This window comes from Rutidosis leptorrhynchoides, chromosome 4 (genome assembly GCF_046630445.1).
Source record: "Rutidosis leptorrhynchoides isolate AG116_Rl617_1_P2 chromosome 4, CSIRO_AGI_Rlap_v1, whole genome shotgun sequence".
Lineage (NCBI taxonomy): Eukaryota > Viridiplantae > Streptophyta > Magnoliopsida > Asterales > Asteraceae > Rutidosis > Rutidosis leptorrhynchoides.
The window spans coordinates 539,110,148-539,132,889 of NC_092336.1; the positions used below are offsets into that span (position 1 = coordinate 539,110,148).

The following is a 22,742-nucleotide window of genomic DNA, read 5'->3' on the forward strand; positions in this document are numbered from 1 at the left end:
CTTGGGCACAAAGCTAAAATTCATATTTCCCGGCACCAGTTTTTTTGTGTGGGCGTATTTTACGCCATACCTGGCGTAATTTTTGCCAGTGTTATTCCAGCTTGGGCGTATTTTTACGCCAGAGATTGGATTTTGCTCTGAATAGACCTGGTATATGGCGTATTTTACGCCACTACTGGCGTATTTTACGCCAGTTATAATTTTTGGGTCATTTTTTGATCTCTTCAATCTTGCCCGCAATCCGCCTTTAACCGCAATTTTCTACCACGTTTCACACCAATATCTTTTCTTGCCTATAAAACACAAAACCATATCAAAGTATCTCATTTTTCACTCACACATGATTAATTTCACGTAATTAAGCACAAACGATCGTGTCAAATAGGGACCTATCACTCTCCTCAAAGCTTCGTTTTGGTCATAGCCGATTAGGGGTTGACTTCGTGGGTGCTCATAATCATATGGGTTATAGACGGGGGAAAATGGCATCGGGGCGCTAGGATCCGAGCGGTTTAGTTGATCACAATAGACTTGCCATTGTGATATCGCTTGGAGTCTCAAAAGTTGTAACGTGCCTCATACTCTTGGTTGCCTTGATTAATGTTAAGTTGGGAAATTTGGTTGGCAAACCAAGAGTGGTCATAATCCCCCGGAACACCACTTCCCGCACCCGGTGCTCTACTACTAGACCCAATGTTTCCTGTTTCAAACTCATGCCTAACCCTTTCTTCCTCTTCTCCTTCATTTTTCTCCTCCACACTGATATTCCTCGTATCGAACCATCCCCTCAAAACTTTGTTTTGGTCCCTCTTTAAAATCTTACCCCCTTATAATCTATGTAATTGAATTTACCCATCGCCTTAGCCGTACATCCCTCTAGATCAATCCCCAATTGCCTAGCTATCTTGGTCACAAAAACACCACCTATCGTTCCCTTTTTACCCTTGTTCTCATGTTTATCAAATAGATAATCGGCTATTATGTGTGGGACGTGAACGTGGGCCTTGTTAAAGATTCAGTCGGTAAGCCAAATGTCCAAATAAGACAATTTTTCATTGCTATGATAACGGTAGTTCACTGTATTAGCAACAAAACGGGCTATGACCCAAAGTGGTATGGTTCCCAAAGTATCAGCCACGGTCTTGCCTGGGCTAAATGGTCCGGTGCTAATTTGATGCCAAACACCAGGATAGTCAAAATCTTTATTGTTGGTGGAGGGGATTTCGCATGCACAAAGATAGTTCCAAAGGATTTCAGTATGGTTTCGAAATTCGCGGTAGATTCCTAAGGCCTTTATGAATTGAAGCATGCTCATGCTTCGGGGTTTTCCTGCAAGGTAAAAGTGCATGTAAGTTGGGAAATTGATTGATTCTACCCTAAAGTTGACCCTTAAGGTGGATGTGAACTCTAAGGCGGGGACAATGTAAACGGTTTATTCAAGTTAAAAAGAGGGATCCAAGGGCTAAGTTCTAAACCCTTGAAATCAACCTTAAACAGGCTCTCACACTCTTCACGCATACCCGCTTCATCCAAGGGGGACCAATCAATGTATTTGCCCGGGTAGAATTCATCCCTAAGCCTGAATTCAAGGCCCGATCTATAGCGCTCAGTCATCAAAATTTGTTGTAACCATGGGTCCGATGAAAGTCTTTGGATGTCCTCAGGGATCATCGTTTCTTCTTCTTCTTCATGATGTTCCTGAGGTGGTGCTTGTCGCTTTCCTTTACCCTTCACTCCAATTATCTTTTGTCATTTTGTGCCACTTCCAGTTGCACCGTGTGTTCTTTGGGTTTCGTTAGTCTACAAAACAAGACAAACAAGAAAAGCATTGTTGAGAGGTATAGGTTAGCATATAGACAATTTGCATTCAAGTTTCAATCATCATCATCATCAAGTTGATTCCAATAATTCACAACAAGTTGTATCATGCAAGTCAAACATGACTAAAACAAGTGCAATTACGCATGGTAAAGCATGAAATCAAACAAGGATAATCTACTTGGCACAATCTCAAATTCTTCAAAAAGTTGCAATATTTAGCTCATGGAATCAAATGTCAAATCATATGTAATATCATAAGCTAAACATGCATTATCATCAATCATTAAGCTTCACTCAGTCAAACATGGTCAACATGAACCAATTGCAAAAAGTCAACCCTAGTCAAAGTTTAATTCGTTCAAAATTTGGCTAAGACAAAGAGCATTCATCAATTTATCGCAATTCTTCATGTTATAACATTCATAGGCTGCAAAAAGTACAACATCACTAATCACATGTTTAGATTGGTCAAACCAAGTCAAACCTTAAACTTAAGAACCCTAATTTGCAATTTCAATTCATACAAGCATGAAAGATGAATTCAAAGCAAGTTAATCATGGCAACATATCAATTAAGCATTAACAACATCAATTATCACTCCAATTTGACCCATAATCAAAAACCTCCAAATTGGATGAACCCTAGAATTTCAGTAATTTTCTTATTCTTAATATTATTTTAGATTTTATTATTATTTTTTATTTATTTTATTAGTTAAATATTTATATATATAATAATTATGTATTTATTTATATAATAAAATTATATGAAGGTATTAGTTGGTTCTCATCTTGTTGAATTGATTCGAGTGGGATGATAACTCTATTTCTTCGCCCTATCAAATAGAGATTTTTTCTTTCGACCATATTTCGATTGTTAATACGATATATAAGGACCGTTACTCCAAAAAATGATGTAAATAATCATGCAAATCATGTTAATAAACATCAGTGTAACCTAGATTCATCAACAATTCGACAATTAACATCATTAATCAAGCATAATAAACAAATCAAGTATAAAGAGAAAATTAGTAAAAATGACAAAAATCATGTTAAAGATTGAATTTAAGTGATGGATTCTTACTTTTCCCCCTGTTAATGTTTGAAGATTTGCAAGAAAATTGAAGAAATTTGAAGTTTGGTGGTGATTAGGGTCGATTAGGGTTTAGGAACGCCGCTATTAGAGAGAAAAGATGAGTTTTGGGTGAAAAAGTGAGGTTTTTGGTCGTGCAGGAAGTTTATGTACACATGTCCAGGAGCTCCGCTTTTAATTCAAAAGCGTCGTTCCTGGAGGACAAAAGCGCCGCTTTTAAGAGACAAAAGCGTCACTCTTCCTTACTGTCCATTTTTATCCCAAAACACAAGTAAAAGCGTCGCTTTTTGAAACAGGAGCTCCGCTATTAATAGCAAAAGTGCCGCTTTTGTACCTGAATGCAGATTTTCAGTTTAAAGTCCATTTTGACCCGTTCATAAACTATTTTTGGTATTTTCCAGTTTACCCATATGCATGAAATGCAACTACATGCAAATACAACTAATAAAAGGAATATCATATAATCCTAAATGCAATGCAACTAAAAGAAGTTATGTACACGATTGCGAAAAGTTTTTTAACGATTCTATCACCCGACTCCCTTCCTCTTGAAATTTCAACTAATCCTGGGGTGGTAAACCTCCCCCCTTTTGAACTAAGGGAAACATTCGCATGACGACCATCATCTACCATTAACACTAACCAATCGTTTGTTACTTTAGCTTCATTAATTAACTCCTTGAGTTTGAATTTTTCATATTTTGACAAGTTTGAAACTAGGCATTTTCTCAAATGTTCATCCTTTTTGGATGAAGCCCGATGTACCCGCTCATACAATTTCCTCAAGGACTTATCAATAATGTCAATTTGATTTTTGGGCTTACTTGGAGTTCCTTTGGTCAATCCCTCACCACACTTAGTTAATGAACTAACTTGTTTTGTGCTTGTGATGCATTACACACTAGCAACAATTTGTGGTGTGGTCAAGGGGGTTGGTGACAATTTAACATATTTGTTTCGTATAATCATGCATTTACCCTTATCTCTAAGCGTCAATTTTCCGGTTCTAAAGTCAAAAAAAGAACCTGCGGTTGCCAAGAATGGCCTTCCCAAAATAAGGGGTACTACCGGGTCTTCCTTAATATCGACAATGACAAAATCAATTGAAAATTCCATGTCCCCTACTTTCACTATTAGGTCCTCGGCGATCCCCACACTAGAGCTAATGGATTGGTCAATCAACTTAACTCCCATTGTAGTGGGTGAAAGGTCACCTAAGCTAAGTCTTTGCTAAATAGAATAGGGCATAAAATTGATGTTAGCCCCCGAGTCGGCTAAAGATGTAAACATCTCTGACCCGTTCACATTACATGGGATAAGGAAAGGTCTGCGATCACCCATTTTTGTTGGCAGGTTACACTTCTTTAAAATCTCATCACACTCCTTTTTCAAGAAAGTGGTGGATGATTGCTCAACATCTCCCTTTTTGGCCATGAGTGTCTTCAAAAATTTTCCATAATTGGGCATATTCTCAAGCACCTCTGCCAGGGGGAGTTTAATATAAATGTTTTCATTATCGGGTAGAGTTGACTTACAATTCACATCCTTTAGATGTGTAGGAGGTAATGGTTGAGGATGTGAGACCGGTGTCTCATTTTTCTCCTTGATTGATGTAGCATAAACCTCAACCTCGTTCTTTTGCTTCTTTGCATTTAAACCTTTTCTACCTTTCCCAATTGATTTTCTCAAAATCACCACCCTTTAATTCCTTGCATGTCGACTCGGTAGCCTCCATGGACATTACAATTTTAACTTGAAAGGGAATGAACTTTGCCTCTTCCGAATCATTCAAAAATGTGAATACCCCAAAATCCATTGTATCGATTTCCAATGTTTCATTAAACTCAAACTTGTCCTCTTCAACATCGAACGTAAAAACATGAGGACAATCGGTTTGATCCTCCTCTTCAATTGAAGCAATCGAATTCACTTGAGCATAATTATTATTGGGATTTGATGAACTTGCTTGGTTGTTGTGTTGGCTGGGAGTGTTGCTCTCGATAGGAATAACTCTCGTGTTATTGTTTTGTTGGTTTTGTTGGGAGTGTTGGTTGTTTCGGTTGTTTTTTGGGTTAACTTGAGTGTTTAAAGGTAAAGTTCCTTGTGGTCTTTCGACAACTTGATTTGAAAGTCTTCCAACGGTGCTCTCAAAATTTTGAAATGAAGTTTGTTGGTTTCGTATTTGTTGCTTCAAGAACTCATTCTCTTTTGTTAGAAAAGCTTAGGTCGATTCCATCTTCTTGATATAATTTTGCATCATCTCCTCTAGGCTCTTCGAAGGTTGGGATTGTTGAGTGTTTTGTTGAGGTTGTTGATTGTAACCTTGGTTATTTTACGGTTGACTATAACCTTGGTTGTTTTAATAATTCGATTTGGATTGGTTGTTGTAAGGTTGTTGGTTTTGGTATTGGAAGTTGTTGTTTCTTTGGTTATAGTTGTTGTTGTAACTTTGGTTTCGGTGTTGGTTTGTAAATCCGAATGGTGTATTGGTTTGATTGTTGAACGAGACTTGCTTTTGATTATGATTGTAGTAGCCTTGGTTTGATGTTCCACCCCGTTGATAGTTTTGATTACTCACGTAGTTGACATGAGCATCTGAATTCATGGGAATGTCATCTAAATCAATATGGTTGCATTGAGTAATTTGGGGACAATTCTTTGTGAGATGTGGCCCTTCGCATCGTTGACAACCTTCTTGCATTGCGACGATTGATTATTGTAGCTTTTTCAACTCTTTCTCATACATTTGAAATTGATTATTTAAGCTTGCAAGTGTGACTTCCCATTATCATTCTCTACTTGTGCTACACTTTTCCTTGGTAAATCTCGCGGTGAAGGTGCCCATTCATATGTATTAATCGAGATTTCCTCTAGCAAAGTTTCAGCCGCATTTGGCGATTTATACATAAATACTCCACCCGAAGATGAATGAAGATATTGCTTAGTCAAAGCATTAGTACCCCGGTAGAACGTGTTGATGTACTCCTTTTTACTCAAACCATGTGGTGGGCAAGCTCTTAGCATCTTCTTGAAACATACCCATGCGTCATACAAAGTCTCATCACTCCGTTGAGTGAATCCATTAATTCCCATCCTAAGTCGTTCCACCTTTGATGGCAGAAAGAAGTGCTTGATAAACGCATCTGTTAAATCTTGAAAACTCCTAATCGAATCGGAAGGTAAGTTCCTTAACCATATTTTCGCCTCTCTTTGAAGTGTAAAGGGGAATGCCCTTAACTTGAAAACATCATCGCACACATCCTTGTTCTTATAGATATCACAAATGTCGTTAAATTGTTGAATGTGTTCAAACGGATTCTCATCTATCAAGCCATGAAATAGCATATCCTTGATCATTGTGAAAAAGTTTCCCTCAATCTTCCTATTATCGGCTCCAATTGGTGGTTTTGTAATAGCCGGAGGCACCAAGGTGGGTGCAACCAACCTAGTGTTCCACATCAGCGTGTCATTTGGATCATCTAGTTGCTCTTAATTAACCGGTAGACCATGACCAATCGAATTACCCTCTTCATAGTGAATTGGTTGACCGTTATGATCCATCTCGTTTAAACAAAATGGTAAAGCTTCGAAATTTCTTTTTAATACCCTTGCTACTCTACGCTCGTAAACCCCGTGCACGTGTTTCTCCGGATCGAAAAAATGGATGTGTAAACTCTTGATCCTTGTGGGATCTTGTTTTCATACACCAAAGTACCTATCCTTCAATCACAACACAAACGGTTTTCCGAATACAAAATAAAATATAAAAATGAAAAAAGTAACTTTTGTAAGGGTAAACCCTTACAAAAGGTTCGAACAATCAATAGCTTAAAACAAAAATCCAACTTAGCAAACCGCTCCCCGGTAGCGGCGCCAAGAAAGTGTGATGCGTGCGAAACAATACATCAATTACCCTCAAAATTTATACAAGAATCAAACACTACAAATAAGCACACACAACTAACGAGCACTTAGAACCCGGTTATTATAGCACTTTTTATGTAAGTATTCGTTTCAAGTTCGTCCCAAGAGAGCGATGCAAGTTAAATAAGTGTAACTATTAATTGTCCAAGGGTTTGTTTGATTTGGGGGAATAAACAACTAAGACGTGCACAAGTAAACAAACTTAAACTTAGCAATTAAAACTAGTAGCAAGTAACGAAATATTAAGAACTAAATCAATTAACTAAGTAGTGTTCACTTACCTAATCTTCTCTATGCTTGGATTGCCCCGTTTTACCCAATTTGCTATCGCATTAGTTATTGAACTATTAATTGTTTAGCATTACTACCAAACCTTAATCAAATTACACTTTGCGAACTCACATAAACATTGCATTCTAAGATCAAGTTAAGCATGATTGGTTATTAAGATTATGCTTGGGTTGAAATCACTTAACACCCTTCAACTATCAAAATCACTTAAGATAATTGAACACCACTATGTTGACTAAAGACCAATTGAAAACCAACTTAGATAAATAAAAAAAAAACGCAATCACTTGAAATCCTTAATCTAGTTTCTAGATCACACAAGGTGTTGAAGCATAAATTGATTCACTTCTCAAATCACTAAGAGCGCTACACAATCTATGTAATCAAAGTAAAGCCTAAAACAAATGCATAGCAATGGATCTATAGCTAACACAATAACACTTGTTTATGTATTTCATTCAAACAACTTCATTCAATTGATTATAGGGCAAATCCTTGCATTAGAGATTCATAGATAAGCAAACACAATCAAATTAGCCAAGCATGGCTAAGATTACACTAATCATAAGCATTGAAACACAAATTAACATCATATTGAGTTATTACAAGTATTTAATTCAAAACTAGAGAAAGTAAGGTGGAGATTACAACCCAAATACAAAGAGAAGAAGATCTAGAGCTAAATATTGATGGAACTTGAGCTTGCCTCCTTTAATTCACCTTCAAACTCCAATAGATGATGAAATTAGGGTTTTGGAAATGAAAATTGGACTTGGAATTGCAGCTCTCTTCAAAATGGTCTCATCTCTTTCCTTTTATAGTGCTGAAAATTCTGGGCTGAACAGCGACAGGAGCACCGCTTTTGGCTCAGGAGCGGCGCTTTTGGATTTATTCAGGAGCAGCGCTTTGTGACGAAGAGCGTCACTTTTATATCAGGAGCGGCGCTTTTGGCAATGAGGAACGGCGTTTTTCGCCACTGGTGGAAAATGGTGCCAAAACGTGTTCAAGAACGTCGCTTTTCATTGAGGTGCGGCGCTTTTGGTCATCAGGAGCAGCGCTCTTATCTTAGGTGCGGCGCTTTTGGAGCTGATTTCTGCACTTGCCATTTTCTTTGCCACTTTTGATCAAGACTTGGTCAATTTTACACCAAATCAAGCTTTTAGCCTTGAACCGACACTTTAGCGCAAATGATCAACTTTCGGCCCCAATGATCCACAAAACCGAATGAAATGAGGGAGTATTGCGAGATAAAACGTGTATAAATAGAGCAATATCAAGTAACATAATATTTCAAATAATAATAAAATAACAGCGTTAAACAAAAAGCTACATGCCTACATCAATCACAATCACAATAATAATAAAATCTTAACAATATTGTATTTATTCGTAATAGTATAATCTAATAAATAGGGTTTACTTATTGGAACATAAACATCGTTGAATATCGTTGAATAAAGAAGGAAGAAAAGAAAAAAGAAAAACTAACCTTGAGTTTTCGCACGGAGACCTAATTGTGAGTAATTTACATAACTGAGTTGGAATAACTTTTTCTTTAATTATAAGTTGATGGTAGGTATTATTTATGTTTTATATCAATATTTGGGCTTTAAAGTAATATGGACCAGTTAACTAGTTAAGGAGGCTTCTTAATATAATATTGATGGCCCAAAATACTAAATAGTACGTAATATATACTAATTGGCCTTTTAAATTTGTTGAGGGTGGCATAGCCAACTTTGGATAGTCTATTGGCTCCGCCTATGCTATCTTACTCGCATAACATGTATCATTTTTTTCACTTTACTAAAAAAATGGCGTTTATTAGTTGCATGTTTATAGCGTTTTCTTTTGTTGCTTTTTTAAGCACTTATCGTTATTACTGTTTAGTTCTTTTCTAAATAGGCTTACGAATTTTTCTGATTGTTTTCATTTATTTTTTCAGGTCACTTTTGCGGTATTTAGTGCCATCGTTGTCCAACAAATGTTTTTTTTTTTTTTGTAAATTTTTATCTTTTGCTTAGTCAGCAACTTATTTGGTTCTGTTGTTTTTTGTTCATTTTGTAGGTCGTTTGAATTCATTCAAATTTAGTTATTCTAAGGTAAGTTTGTTCGCCGTCTATGATTGTTAGGAGCTGCTATCCATTTTCTTAGTGTTACAGTTTGACTGGAAAATGTGTTTCCTTTTGCTGTTTACATTTTGTTAACATGTCGTCTTTTTGTTGCTTTTTGTATTGCTTACCTTTCTACTGGGTTTGGTTTTCTTATGTTGGTTTGCTTATTATATTTCTTTTTCGCTGCAGGTCATCTTCATATAAATTTAAATGTTGTTGACTATGAAATTCTTTTTTAAGGATCACATCTTTCAGTCATGGCGTGGGAAAACGATCATATCTTCACATAGGAATACATTATTTGCTTAAATTGATGTAATATTATTTTTTTAAATACTTACACGTTTTGTAACTACCCTTGCTGTTTTGAAATTATTGCTGAATGATAATGTTGTTGCTGCTAAAGTTTTCTAATAGATCATATTATTAGACTTGATACCTAAATAAACTGGACTCGGACAAAACATTTAACTGCATCTTTTGCAGCCCATATTAACAGGAAGATCCAAACACCACAAATTGTATATCCGAAGCCAAATATCAGCCACGTTCTTACGGTTAAATAAAGCATGATCCAAGGTTTTTTAAATCTTCATCGCATAATGGACACCTAACTGTATGTAAATCAATACCACGTCTATCGATTTCGGTACGCATGAAGACCCTGCAACTTTGCATGCCACACAATAATTACCGATTTCATAAGCAAGTTTAACCCCTCCGCCGCGAGATAGAGGATCTCCTTGTCTAACCCCCATCTCATACCAGATTCCCTAGTTAGAGAGCCATTATATAGAACCGAAATCGAGGCTGAATTAAGACAAGCCAAAATCTATCTCTTCCATCTCTCTCTGAAACCCATACATGTCATGACCTCCATTGAGAAATCCCAATATAGGTAATTAAAATCCTTTTCAAAGTCGACTTTGAACACTATTCTATTCATCTTCTTGGCCTTGTCTAGAATATACCCGTCTTTTTTAAAGGCACTTTGCTTAACAACTAAGAGATTCGGAATAACTTTCCTAATTCTAGTCGAGAGGAGTTTCACAATGATCTTATAATAACTCTCAATAAGGCTAATATGCCTATAGGTCTCCAAAATTAAGCGCATCAGCCTTTTTCAGGATTAATGTGATGAAAAACGCATTACATCCTTTTGAAATCTCTCCAAATCTCCAAAACCAATCAAGTGCATTTACAAGATCATCTTTGATAATACTTCAAATTTTTTTGTAGAATTTAAAGTTGAAACCATCCGGCCCCGGTGCCTTCGTGCTGCACAATTTTTTTTTAAACTTTTACGAGCTTTTAACTTACATACTACGTATGGAAGGCTCTAAGTTATGGTCCATGTTATGGTCCATGTTGAATGGAAAAAATTTGGACCTGAATTCCTTGAAGCTGACTTCCCTTTCCCATTTAAATGTCTAGTAACTAGTAATAAAGTGTGTTAGAATTTTTGGCTTAATAATAATAAAATGTGTGATAAAAATATTGGGCCCTTCAAATATAACGGGCCCTGAACAATTGTACACCTTGTTCTCCTTTGGGCAGGGCCTGGTCGTTGGGAGTGTCATTTCTTAAATTCATATGACAGTGTCGGTAGGAGCTCTTCATTTGTCGTCGGTGGAAAGGGTCCACACAATAAAGTATGTTGAATGTTGGAAAGTAGAAATATGAATTGGTCTATGTAAAGAAAATTAAGAGGACGAAAGAGTGTGGGTCCATAAGAGCTAGCTAGAAGGAAAAAAAAATCATTAACAACCCAGAATAATAGAATGAACAAATTAAAATTGAGAATTTGTTTATCTAATTTACAAGTATAAAAAAATGAAAAAACATGGTTGTGTCTCTAGTTTGAACCAAAAGATCTAAGTTAACGTGGATGGAAAAAGTTGACATCTAAACCCCTACAAACCAAGTTCCAAACCGCACCAACAATCACTAACAAACTTAATCCAGTCCCTAAACAACCAAGCGCAATGTTAACCCACCACCTTAACGATTTCATTGGCGGCTTCTTGATCGCGATCCACATAAGACACGGGTACCCAAACGTCAAATGCAGCGTAATACCTCCAATCAGTAACGCTAAACTTGGCAAAAATGGGAATGCAACCGATATAAAGAAAGTAAAGCCTCCGTACAAAATTCTGATCCCCTTACGGATCAAGTTTGGGCATTCTTGATGTTTTATTTTTGCGTACGCACGCCCCAAGTTGTCAAAAACAACCATGCTGTAGATTTGGAAAGCGGTTATACAACTTATGATAACTTGCGCGTATATGAGACCGAGTAATGGTTTTGAGGTCTGGTGATGAAGTGTTTTTGACAGTGCGATTAGCATTCCGGTGGTGACTGGAATCTACAATCATAATAATTTTAGCAATTAGTACTACAAGATAATGAAAAATGAAATATGACTAGGGTACATTTTTGGTTGATTAATTCATTAAAAGTAGTAAATTTGACCAAGTAATTAATTACCTTGTTTCCAAATGCCCAATATCCAACAATTGCAACAGGAAAGAAACACATTGCAATAATGAGATAAGATGCTACAACTCCTTTTCGCATCACTTTTGTCGAGGAACGATTCGGGGTTGATGGAATTGTACCCTATAACAACAAAATTAAGTAACTTGTTAATCAGCTATATACATTGATTGTGTTATTATGTTATGATTAACAATTAAGATGGTGCTTATAATACATATGGAATAGTTTGTTAAAACTACCTGAATCTCTAACACAACATTATGGCCTCTGAATGCAACAGCAATGAGCCCAAGAGCATACAAAATACTTCGAGCTCGGCCAGCATCTGAAGAAACAGCTTCTGATGGATCATAAACAACATCGTCAGCTCTTCCTTTAGCGACGAAAAGTAACCATAAGATTGTACAATAACTAACGGCCATGATAGCTCCTAGAAACGAGACGAGTGATACCGAATGCAAGTTTGGACAAAATAAGGAGACAAAAATTGCCAAACAGACAAAAACCAAGAACCACTGTGTCATTGTCAAAGGGTTTTTCGAAGAGCAATCGTCACACATGAGTCGATAGAATAGTTTCATGGCCCCACCACCTGAGATTGTGAGCAACACACATGTACCTCCTGATAGATACATCACTGGGAAAAGTGCAAAAAGTTTCCCCATTTTAACACCTGAAAAGTCATTTGACATATATCATGTTAGTTGAGCATAAATTAGTTTTTAAGTCAGTTATAAAACTTTTTTTGCCAGTGGTCCCTCAATTCGCATGCCGCGTCCCTGCCTTATTTTCCTCCGGTGGTTGCTTGATTTTAAAAATGTTATCTTGGTGGTCCTTCCGTCTAATTTCCGAGAATATTCGTTAAATGCCATCACGTGATGTCGTTTAAGATAAATTAAACGTCATTAAATGACTGGCACTTGATGAACATTTTTAACGAAACATAGACAGAGGGACCACCAAGGCAACTTTTGTAAAATTAAGGGACTTCCGGAGCTAAAAGAGAAGATACGAAAGCTGCATGCGAATTCAGTATGAACGAGTCAAAACAAGTCAATTATCAATTTTATTATAATAATAACAAAGGGATGCTTTTATACATACCAAATGCAGCTACTGAAAGTTGAAGGTATCGACTGTAACGAGTACCCGGAACAGATTCATGCAAACTCACGAGCAACCAATTGTGTATAGCTGCCATATAAAAGCAATAGATAAACACAAAATGCCCCAAAACCAGCCAAGGAATACGAAGGCGAGTGGGAGCGAAAGTGCTTGGATTCCAATTCCCGAAGAAATCAAATGAAACGTTGCGGTCCACGAATTCCCTCTTATCGATTGGGTGATTGGAAACCAATCGTCTGGTGGTAATTGGTTAATTATGATTCCATTTTGTTCTTCCTTGGAATCCGATCGCTCAAATTCTGAAGTTATGGTGTGCTTATCATCCGTTATTCGCATGCTTACGATCTCATCTTCATCGTTCACTATATGAATCCTTTTATCCATAGATTGGTTGATCTGTTAGTTGAACAGAAATTGTGAAGTGTGGTAATTAATTAATGCAGATGTCGTTCTCTGTTATGTGTGTTTTTAGGAAGTGATGTAATTTGATGGTTGTTAATGAAGAAATAATGAAGGCGAATAAAACATTATATAGTTAACTTAAAATGGTTGATGACTTCATTGTCAACGTAAATGGCTCGCTAATTTGTACTAGTAGTTATGAGTTGTGGCCTTTTGGTCAATTTTTTTAGGTGAAAAATCGAGTGCCCGTGAACATAGCAAGTGATGTATGAATGCAATACGTACAAGCTTACGTACGCACTCACCTTTGTTAGAAAATATATTCTATTTTATTATTAATTTTAAAAATTATAAAATTACTGAGACAGGTCCACATGCATCGAGCTTTCACTTTTTCATATGGAATGTGACGTTTACACTCATTCACCGTCAAAATAAATTTATGAACCATTTTAACATTTTTTTTTTTAATAACTACTATTGTACACCTGTAAAAGGTTAGAGTTAAAATTGATAGTTCAACTGATTCTTAATTATAAATTACTTTTTCAATTAAATATTTAAACTACTTAAGCCTCGAGTTTTTGAAATTGTAATTAAAATACGACAAGGACGAGACTTGAGAGTTGATTGCAGTCAGACAATTTCAAATACGAAGTATTAGAGAGAATGTGTGTTTTTCTTTGTTCGTTAATTGTATCTAAGTTTCTGTTAAAACTGTATGCGTGTTATAAGGTATACGTATTCTGCTGCTATTGTTAATATGTTGTTGCAGCTCCATGTTGTTACAATAACATCTGTTGTCTACTTGCAAAACGATAGAATCCCTTATAACTTGAGCCTTACAAGGGAAAAAGGATCATATCTTGGCGCGGCAATATCTATATTGCAACCATGGTGATATGTTTTCGGATCATATGTTGGTGTGGTAACATATGGATTGCAGTCACCGTCCTGTTTTCTAAGATAATTAATTATAATTATATCATTAGAAACTATACGATTACCATTCACACCATTATTTTGTTGCTTAAAGGGTATTTTGATGTTGTTATTATAGACTTCTCTATTTTGTATGCTATAAAGAACTAGGTTGTGATGATAAACATATTGCACGTGACGTAAGTAAATTGATTAAATGTTTTCGTATCTTGGCAGGGAAGTCTCCGGAATGCATCCATGGCGATTGTTTTACAGTTGCCTAGTTTATGTATATGTCTGAGCCAGAAAGAGGACCACAAAGATTGGCAAAGCAATTTTTGAGGGGTTTTCTTTAGTCACACGATACATTATACATATATTTAATTGTGGTAAATGGTGTCAACCTATGATTGGTTGACACCATGCGTTAATAGTAACTTTTTTTTTTTTCAAAACATGATTTGCCCAACACCCCCAAACCACTAACTCAATACCATCCGGATCCCCCTTGACCCGCTCCACCAACCCGACCCGAATACCCGCTACTGTGGCTACAGTACTTTTTTTTTTTTTTAAACCAACCCGCAGCGAAAGCGCGGGGCAAAAAACTAATTTGTATTAATGATTGTGATTAAAGATGCTCACAACTCCTAACTATAAAGAGTGTTATCTCTAAATAGAAGGTTAATAAAAAGGCTTTGATGATTAATTTATAGAAGTTGGCATGGGTCAACAAATGAGTTAAAATAGTTTCGTACTTTGGTTAACAACTTACAGTTTGCAGCCACTGTGATACCTATTCTCATTGTTGATTTTACCCACTTATCTGAGCCTTTGTCGTTTGTAGTTCATGTCCTATAAACTTGCTGCCCATTAGAAACTTCTGTAACCAATTCCAGGTAATATTCGAATGCTACTATCATAACCCAGTCACTATTAAACAACAAAAATAATGAAAACATATTCGCAGCTACTACCGCTACTGAAGAGGTTACTAATTGTTTTAGATGTTTCATGTATCCTTTAAGTTGTTTAGTGACATGTGGTGGAGACGGAATTTATCATTAAGGGTGGCATATGCACTACTTATATAGTAATAAAAAAAAATTCTTCGCATCATACTGATGTATTACTAAAACAATAGCAACACTGTTATTAAATATAACCATACGAATTACACTAATACTTCATAGATGAGTTTTTCAAAACTATAATTCAATAATATATTCAAATTTCTTCATGTCTGTCCGCTTTCTGATTGAGTAACATAATATTTCAAATAGTAATAAAATAACAGCGTTAAACAAAAAGCTACATGCCTACATCAATCACAATATCACAATAATAATAAAATCTTAACTATATTGTATTTATTCGTAATAGTTAATCTAATAAATAGGGTTTACTTAATGGAACATAAACATCGTTGAATAAAAAAGGAAGAAAAGAAAGAAGAAAAACTAACCTTGAATTTTCGCACAGAGACCTAATTGTGAGTAATTTACATAACTGAGTTGGAATTACCTTTTCTTTAATTATAAGTTGATGGTATAAGTTGATGGTAGGTATAGTTTATGTTTTATATCAATATTTTGGGCTTTAATTACTATGGACCAGTTAACTAGTTAAGGAGGCTTCTTAATATAATATTGATGGCCCAGAATACTAAATACTACGTAATATATACTAATTGGCCTTTTAAATTTGTTGAGGGTGGCATAGCCAGCTTTGGCCAGTCTATTGGCTCCGCCTATGCTATCTTATTCGCATAACATGTATCATTTTTTTCACTTTACTAAAAAAATGGCGTTTATTAGTTGCATGTTTACAGCGTTTTCTTTTGTTGCTTTTTTAAGAACTTATCGTTATTACTGTTTCGCTCTTTTCTAAATAGGCTTACAAATTTTTCTGATTGTTTTCATTTATTTTTTCTTGTCACTTTTACGGTATTTAGTGCCATTGTTGTCCAACAAGTGTTTTTTTTTTTTTTGTTTGTTAATTTTTATCTTTTGCTTAGTCAGCAACTTATTTGGTTCTTTTTTTTTTTTTTTTGTTCATTTTGTAGGTCGTTTGAATTCATTCGAATTTAGTTATTCTAAGGTAAGTTTGTTCGCCGTCTATGATTGTTAAGAGCTGCTATTCATTTTCTTAGTGTTACAGTTTGACTGGAAAATGTGTTTCCTTTTGTTGTTTACATGTTGTTAACATGTCGTCTTTTTGTTGCTTTTTGTATTGCTTACCTTTCTACTGAGTTTGGTTTTCTTATGTTGGTTTGCTTATTATATCTCTTTTTCGCTGCAGGTCATCTTCATATAAATTTAAACGTTGTTGACTATGAAATTCCTTTTTAAGGATCACATCATTCAGTCATGGCGTGGGAACTCGATCATATCTTCACATAGGACTACATTATTTGCTTAAATTGATGTAATATTATTTTTTTTAAATACTTACACATTTTGTAACTACCCTTGTTGTTTTGAAATTGTTGCTGAATGATAATGTTGTTGCTTCTAAAGTTTTCTAAGAGATCATATTATTAGACTTGATATCTAAATAAACTGGACTCGGACAAAACATTTAAATGCATCTTTTGCAGCCCATATTAACAGGAAGATCCAAACACCACAAATTGTATATCCGAAGCCAAATATCAGCCACGTTCTTACGGCTAAATAAAGCATGATCCAAGGTTTTTTAAATCTTCATCGCATAATGGACACCTAACTGTATGTAAATCAATACCACGTCTATCGATTTCGGTACGCATGAAGACCCTGCAACTTTGCATGCCACACAATAATTACCGATTTCATAAGCAAGTTTAACCCCTCCGCCGCGAGATAGAGGATCTCCTTGTCTAACCCCCATCTCATACCAGATTCCCTAGTTGGAGAGCCATTATATAGAACCGAAATCGAGGCTGAATTAAGACAAGCCAAAATCTATCTATTCCATCTCTCTCTGAAACCCATACATGTCATGACCTCCATTGAGAAATCCCAATATAGGTAATCGAAATCTTTTTCAAAGTCGACTTTGAACACTATTCTCTTCATCTTCTTGGCATTGTCTAGAATATACCCGTCTTTTTTAAAGGCACTTTGCTTAACACCTAAGAGATTCGGAATAACTTTCCTAATTCTAGTCGAGAGAAGTTTCACAATGATCTTATAATAACTCTCAATAAGGCTAATATGCCTATAGGTCTGCAAAATTAAGCGCATCAGCCTTTTTCGGGATTAATGTGATGAAAGACGCATTACATCCTTTTGAAATCTCTCCAAATCTCCAAAACCAATCAAGTGCATTTACAAGATCATCTTTGATAATACTTCAAATTTTTTTGTAGAATTTAAAGTTGAAACCATCCGGCCCCGGTGCCTTCGAGCTCCACAATTTTTTTTTTTTAATAACTTTTACGAGCTTTTAACTTACATACTCGTATGAAAGGCTCTAAGTAATGGTCCATGTTGAATGGAAAAAATTTGGACCTGAATTCCTTGAAGCTGACTTCCCTTTCCCATTTAAATGTCTCGTAACTAGCAGGGCCGGTCCTGCACCAGGGCAGACTGGGCGACCGCCCAGGGCAGCAAATGTTAGGGGGCATCATTTAGCAACGTATTCAACGGATTTATGGTAGCTTCTATTAGGATATTAATGGCGGAATGAGAAAACCCGAATTGAAATTCTAGTCTGTTTATTTAGTGGATCTAGATGAGAGAGATGATTAAATTATCACAAAGGTCCCCTACACTATACCTGAATTTTAAAATTAGACCTCAATAAACTGTATCTCTCACCTTCTAAATATAAACCTTTTTCATTTTAGCACTTTGATATTTTGAATGTGTATATACAAGTAAAGCGTCTTGTACTTTAGATTTAGCAAAACAAATGGATAATTGGTCTTATACTTCACATGTAACGAATATACATATTATTATTAATATAAGATTAACTGATTTATATAATGAAATATATAATATTTGTTTAAGTATTTATAATGGGAGATGATCGTCATACACCATTTTTTAATTTCATCTACACCTAATTACTATTATACCATTAATTATATTTAGAATAATATTATAAGTTCAACTCCTTAGATTAATTCAGGGGTATAACTGTGAATTTATGAGACAAACATATAAATTGATCAAAAAGTGGTGTGTGAAAATCACCTCCCATTTATAATAGGGTATGAATATAAATATTACGGTTGTAGTTTTTAAAATATAAAATCAAGTAGCATGTATACTAAGTTGACCATTAAATTGGGACAGAGTAGTTTAATTGTGATAAGCTCTACGTGCTACGTTTTTTCTATATCTAAAGTTTAGCTCATAATCTTAGTAGGGGCATCATTTAACCATATCGCCCAGGGCATTCAAATATTCAGGATCGGTCCTGGTAACTAGTAATAAAGTCGGTTAGAATTTTTGGCTTAATAATAATAATAAAATGTGTGATAAAAATATTGGGCCCTTCAAATATAATGGGCCCTGAACAATTGTACACTTTGTTCTCCTTTGGGCCGGGCCTGGTCGTTGGGAGTGTCATTTCTTAAATTCATATGACAGTGTCGGTAGGAGCTCTTCATTTGTCGTCGGTGGAAAGGGTCCACGCAATAAAGTATGTTGAATGTTGGAAAGTAGAAATATGAATTGGTCCATGTAAAGAAAATTAAGAAGACGAAAGAGTGTGGGTCCATAAGAGCTAGCTAGAAGGAAAAAAAAAATTATTAACAACCCAGAATAATAGAATGAACAAATCATTGGGCCTAGTCATGTAATCTAGAGTAATAAACCATTTATAATTAAAATTGAGAATTTGTTTATCTAATTTACAAGTATAAAAAAATGAAAAAACATGGTTGTGTCTCTAGTTTGAACCAAAAGATCTAAGTTAACGTGGATGAAAAAAGTTGGCATCTAAACCCCTACAAACCAAGTTCCAAACCGCACCAACAATCACTAACAAACTTAATCCAGTCCCTAAACAACCAAGCACAATGTTAACCCACCACCTTAACGATTTCGTTGGCGGCTTCTTGATCGCGATCCACATAAGACACGGGTACCCAAATGTCAAATGCAGCGCAATACCTCCAATCAGTAACGCTAAACTTGGCAAAAATGGGAATGCAACCGATATAAAGAAAGTAAAGCCTCCGTACAAAATTCTGATCCCCTTACGGATCAAGTTTGGGCATTCTTGATGTTTTATTTTTGCGTACGCACGCTCCAAGTTGTCAAAAACAACCATGCTGTAGATTTGGAAAGCGGTTATACAACTTATGATAACTTGCGCGTATATGAGACCGAGTAATGGTTTTGAGGTCTGGTGATGAAGTGTTTTTGACAGTGCGATTAGCATTCCGGTGGTGACTGGAATCTACAATCATAATAATTTTAGCAATTAGTACTACAAGATAATGAAAAATGAAATATGACTAGGGTACATTTTTGGTTGATTAATTCATTAAAAGTAGTAAATTTGACCAAGTAATTAATTACCTTGTTTCCAAATGCCCAATATCCAACAATTGCAACAGGAAAGAAACACATTGCAATAATGAGATAAGATGCTACAACTCCTTTTCGCATCACTTTTGTCGAGGAACGATTCGGGGTTGATGGAATTGTACCCTATAACAACAAAATTAAGTAACTTGTTAATCAGCATATATACATTGATTGTGTTATTATGTTATGATTAACAATTAAAATGATGCTTATAATACATATGGAATAGTTTGTTAAAACTACCTGAATCTCTAACACAACATTATGGCCTCTGAATGCAACAGCAATGAGCCCAAGAGCATACAAAATACTTCGAGCTCGGCCAGCATCTGAAGAAACAGCTTCTGATGGATCATAAACAACATCATCAGCTCTTCCTTTAGCGACGAAAAGTATCCATAAGATTGTACAATAACTAACAGCCATGACTGCTCCTAGAAATGAGACGAGTGATACCGAATGCAAGTTTGGACAAAATAAGGACACGAAAATTGCCAAACATACGAAAACCAAGAACCACTGTGTTGTTGTCAAAGGGTTTTTCGAAGAGCAATCGTCACACATGATTCGATAGAATAGCTTCATGGCCCCACCACCCGAGATTGTGAGCAACACACATGTACCTCCTGATAGATACATCACTGGGAAAAGTGCAAAAAGTTTCCCCATTTTAACACCTGAAACGTCATTTGACATATATCATGTTAGTTTCGCATAAATTAGTTTTTAAGTCAGTTATTAAACTTTTTTTGCCGGTGGTCCTCAATTCGCATGTCGCGTCCCTGCCTTATTTTCCTCCGGTGGTTGCTTGATTTTAAAAATGTTATCTTGGTGGTCCTTCCGTCTATTTTTCAAGAATGTCCGTTAATTACTATCACGTGATGTCGTTTAAGATAAATTAAACATCATTAAACGACGGGCACTTAATGGACATTTTTAACGAAAAATAGACAGAAGGACCACCAAGGCAACATTTGTAAAATCAAGGGACTTCCGGAGCTAAAAGAAAAGATAGGAAAGCGGCATGTGAATTGATGTATAAATGAGGCGAAAAAGTCAATTATTATAATTTATAATAATAATAATAATAACAAAGGGATGCTTTTATACATACCAAATGCAGCTACAGAAAGTTGAAGGTATCGACTGTAACGAGTACCCGGAACAGATTCATGCAAACTCACAAGCAATCCAATTGTGTAGAGCTGCCATATAAAAGTAACAGATAAACAGAAAATGCCCCAAAACCAGCCAAGGAATACGAAGGCGAGTGGGAGCGAAAGTGTTTGGATTCCAATTCCTGAAGAAATCAAATGAAACGTTGCGGTCCACGAATTCCCTCTTATCGATTGCGTGATTGGAAACCAATCGTCTGGTGGTGATTGGTTAATTATGATTCCATTATGTTCTTCCTTGGAATTGGACCGCTCAATTTCTGAAGTTATGGTGTGCTTATCATCCGGTATTCGCATGCTTACGATCTCATCTTCATCGTTCAGTATATGAATCCTGTTATCCATAGATTGGTTGATCTGTTAGTTGAACAGAATTTGTGAAGTGTGGTAATTGATTAATGCAGATGTTGTTCTCTGTTATGTGTGTTTTTAGAAAGTGAATTAATTTGATGGTTGTTAATAATGAAGAAATAATGAAGGCGAATAAAACATTATATACTTAACTTGATGACTTCATTGTCAACGTAAACGTGCCGCTAATTTGTAGTTATGAGTTGTGGCGATTTCGTCAATTTTAGGTGAAAAATCGTACGCGCCCGTGAACATAGCAAGTGACGTATGAATGCAATACAAGCTTACGCACTCACCTTCTGTTATGAAATAAATTCTATTTTATGAATTTTAAAATAATAAAATTATTACTGAGACAGGTCCGTCCACATGCATCGAGCTTTCCTTTTTTTAATATGGAATGTGACGTTTACTCATTCACCGTTCACCATCAAAATAATTTTATAAACCATTTTACCTTTTTTTTAATAACTACTAGTGTACAACTGTGAAAAAATTATGGTTAAAATTGATAGTACAATTGGTTCTTGAATTATAAATTACTTTCTATTTCGATCATGTAAGGTGTGTTTATTTGTATTTTAATGAAAAGGAATCATTCAGCATTTAGCGTGTTTATTTCTAACTTCTGAATGACATATGGTGTTGATTGGTTTATAATTCAAAACTGAAACACTCTCTTAACCATTGAGTACCTAAATTTTCTGTAATATCCCCCTCAAATCATATCCAGAACACTTAACCAACAATTATATTGAAGTTTTTATTCGTGTAACACGTTCATAAAGTAATTTTACTCAATTTATATAGTTCATTCAAAATGATTATGAAATAGTTTATTTTCATTCAGAACACACTTTATTCAGAGACTTTGAATCATTTACATTCCGAACCATTCAGCGTTAAATAATTCAGTTTTATCAAACACACCTTAAGTCTCGAGCTTTCGAAATTATAATTAGAATACGACAAGAACGAGAGTTGATAGCATGCAAGCAATTTAAATATGAAGTATTAGAGAGAATGTGCGTTTTTTATGTTTGTTAATTTTAAAAGTATAGTGCCATATAATTATGTTATATTTGTGGTTGAATAATGAAAGGATGCAACCCTTAAAATTGGCGGGAAAATCTGACACTCGAAAAGATGTAACATTAGGTGAAAGACTTTTCGGTATACATTATTGTACCTAAAATTTTCGGGTCAGAGTGAATGATCTTTGATGTTGGTAATTCAATTCGCATATGAATATCCTTCTATGATCAGGAAACTCAGTATAAGTGATACCATAATCCATGACACAATTTAAGTACTTGAATACTCTATATATATAGCATGCTAATGATGTTATGATTGTTAGAATGCGTTCAAGAAAAAGTCAAGAATAGTCAACTTACCTTTTATGGTAAGTTGACTTTAGGATCAGAAGGGTTCCTTCATCATTTCCTGATTTGTACAAGTCACAAGGCAACCAGATTCTGCACAGATTCAA

At 35.5% G+C, this 22,742-nt stretch overlaps 2 protein-coding genes, 1 non-coding gene and 1 pseudogene across 3 annotated transcripts; 1 reads left to right on the forward strand and 3 right to left on the reverse strand.

The window, feature by feature from the left end:
- Positions 1-4,147: 4,147 nt before the first annotated feature.
- On the reverse strand, positions 4,148-6,376 carry LOC139842609 (uncharacterized). Its single transcript, XM_071832729.1, has 3 exons — positions 5,831-6,376; positions 4,687-5,105; positions 4,148-4,580 (listed from the first exon to the last, which is right to left on the reverse strand). The coding sequence occupies exons 1-3, from the start codon at positions 6,374-6,376 to the stop codon at positions 4,148-4,150; spliced, it is 1,398 nt and encodes a 465-aa protein (XP_071688830.1).
- Positions 5,913-6,019, forward strand: LOC139845653 (small nucleolar RNA R71). Its single transcript, XR_011758419.1, has one exon. It is a non-coding gene; the product is annotated as a small nucleolar RNA R71 (small nucleolar RNA).
- Positions 6,377-11,125: 4,749 nt separating the features above from the next.
- On the reverse strand, positions 11,126-13,353 carry LOC139845138 (lysine histidine transporter-like 8; annotated as a pseudogene).
- A 5,509-nt stretch (positions 13,354-18,862) lies between these two features.
- Positions 18,863-21,340, reverse strand: LOC139845078 (lysine histidine transporter-like 8). The gene is made up of 4 exons (XM_071835301.1): positions 20,839-21,340; positions 19,968-20,401; positions 19,716-19,847; positions 18,863-19,593 (listed from the first exon to the last, which is right to left on the reverse strand). The coding sequence occupies exons 1-4, from the start codon at positions 21,242-21,244 to the stop codon at positions 19,105-19,107; spliced, it is 1,461 nt and encodes a 486-aa protein (XP_071691402.1). The 5' UTR covers positions 21,245-21,340; the 3' UTR covers positions 18,863-19,104.
- Positions 21,341-22,742: the final 1,402 nt, after the last annotated feature.

Excerpts from the sequence above, each read along its gene's own strand:
- LOC139842609 (XM_071832729.1), bottom strand. The coding sequence starts at position 6,376 with ATGTGGAACACTAGGTTGGTTGCACCCACCTTGGTGCCTCCGGCTATT. Across the intron at positions 5,106-5,830 it reads TTCATTCATCTTCGGGTGGA|CAACAAATACGAAACCAACA; the intron begins GTATTTATGTAT and ends GAGTTCTTGAAG. Across the intron at positions 4,581-4,686 it reads AATGATTCGGAAGAGGCAAA|AAAAGGTTTAAATGCAAAGA; the intron begins GTTCATTCCCTT and ends TGGGAAAGGTAG.
- LOC139845078 (XM_071835301.1), bottom strand. The coding sequence starts at position 21,244 with ATGGATAACAGGATTCATATACTGAACGATGAAGATGAGATCGTAAGC. Across the intron at positions 20,402-20,838 it reads ACTTTCTGTAGCTGCATTTG|GTGTTAAAATGGGGAAACTT; the intron begins GTATGTATAAAA and ends ATGACGTTTCAG. Across the intron at positions 19,848-19,967 it reads ATGTTGTGTTAGAGATTCAG|GGTACAATTCCATCAACCCC; the intron begins GTAGTTTTAACA and ends TTGTTGTTATAG.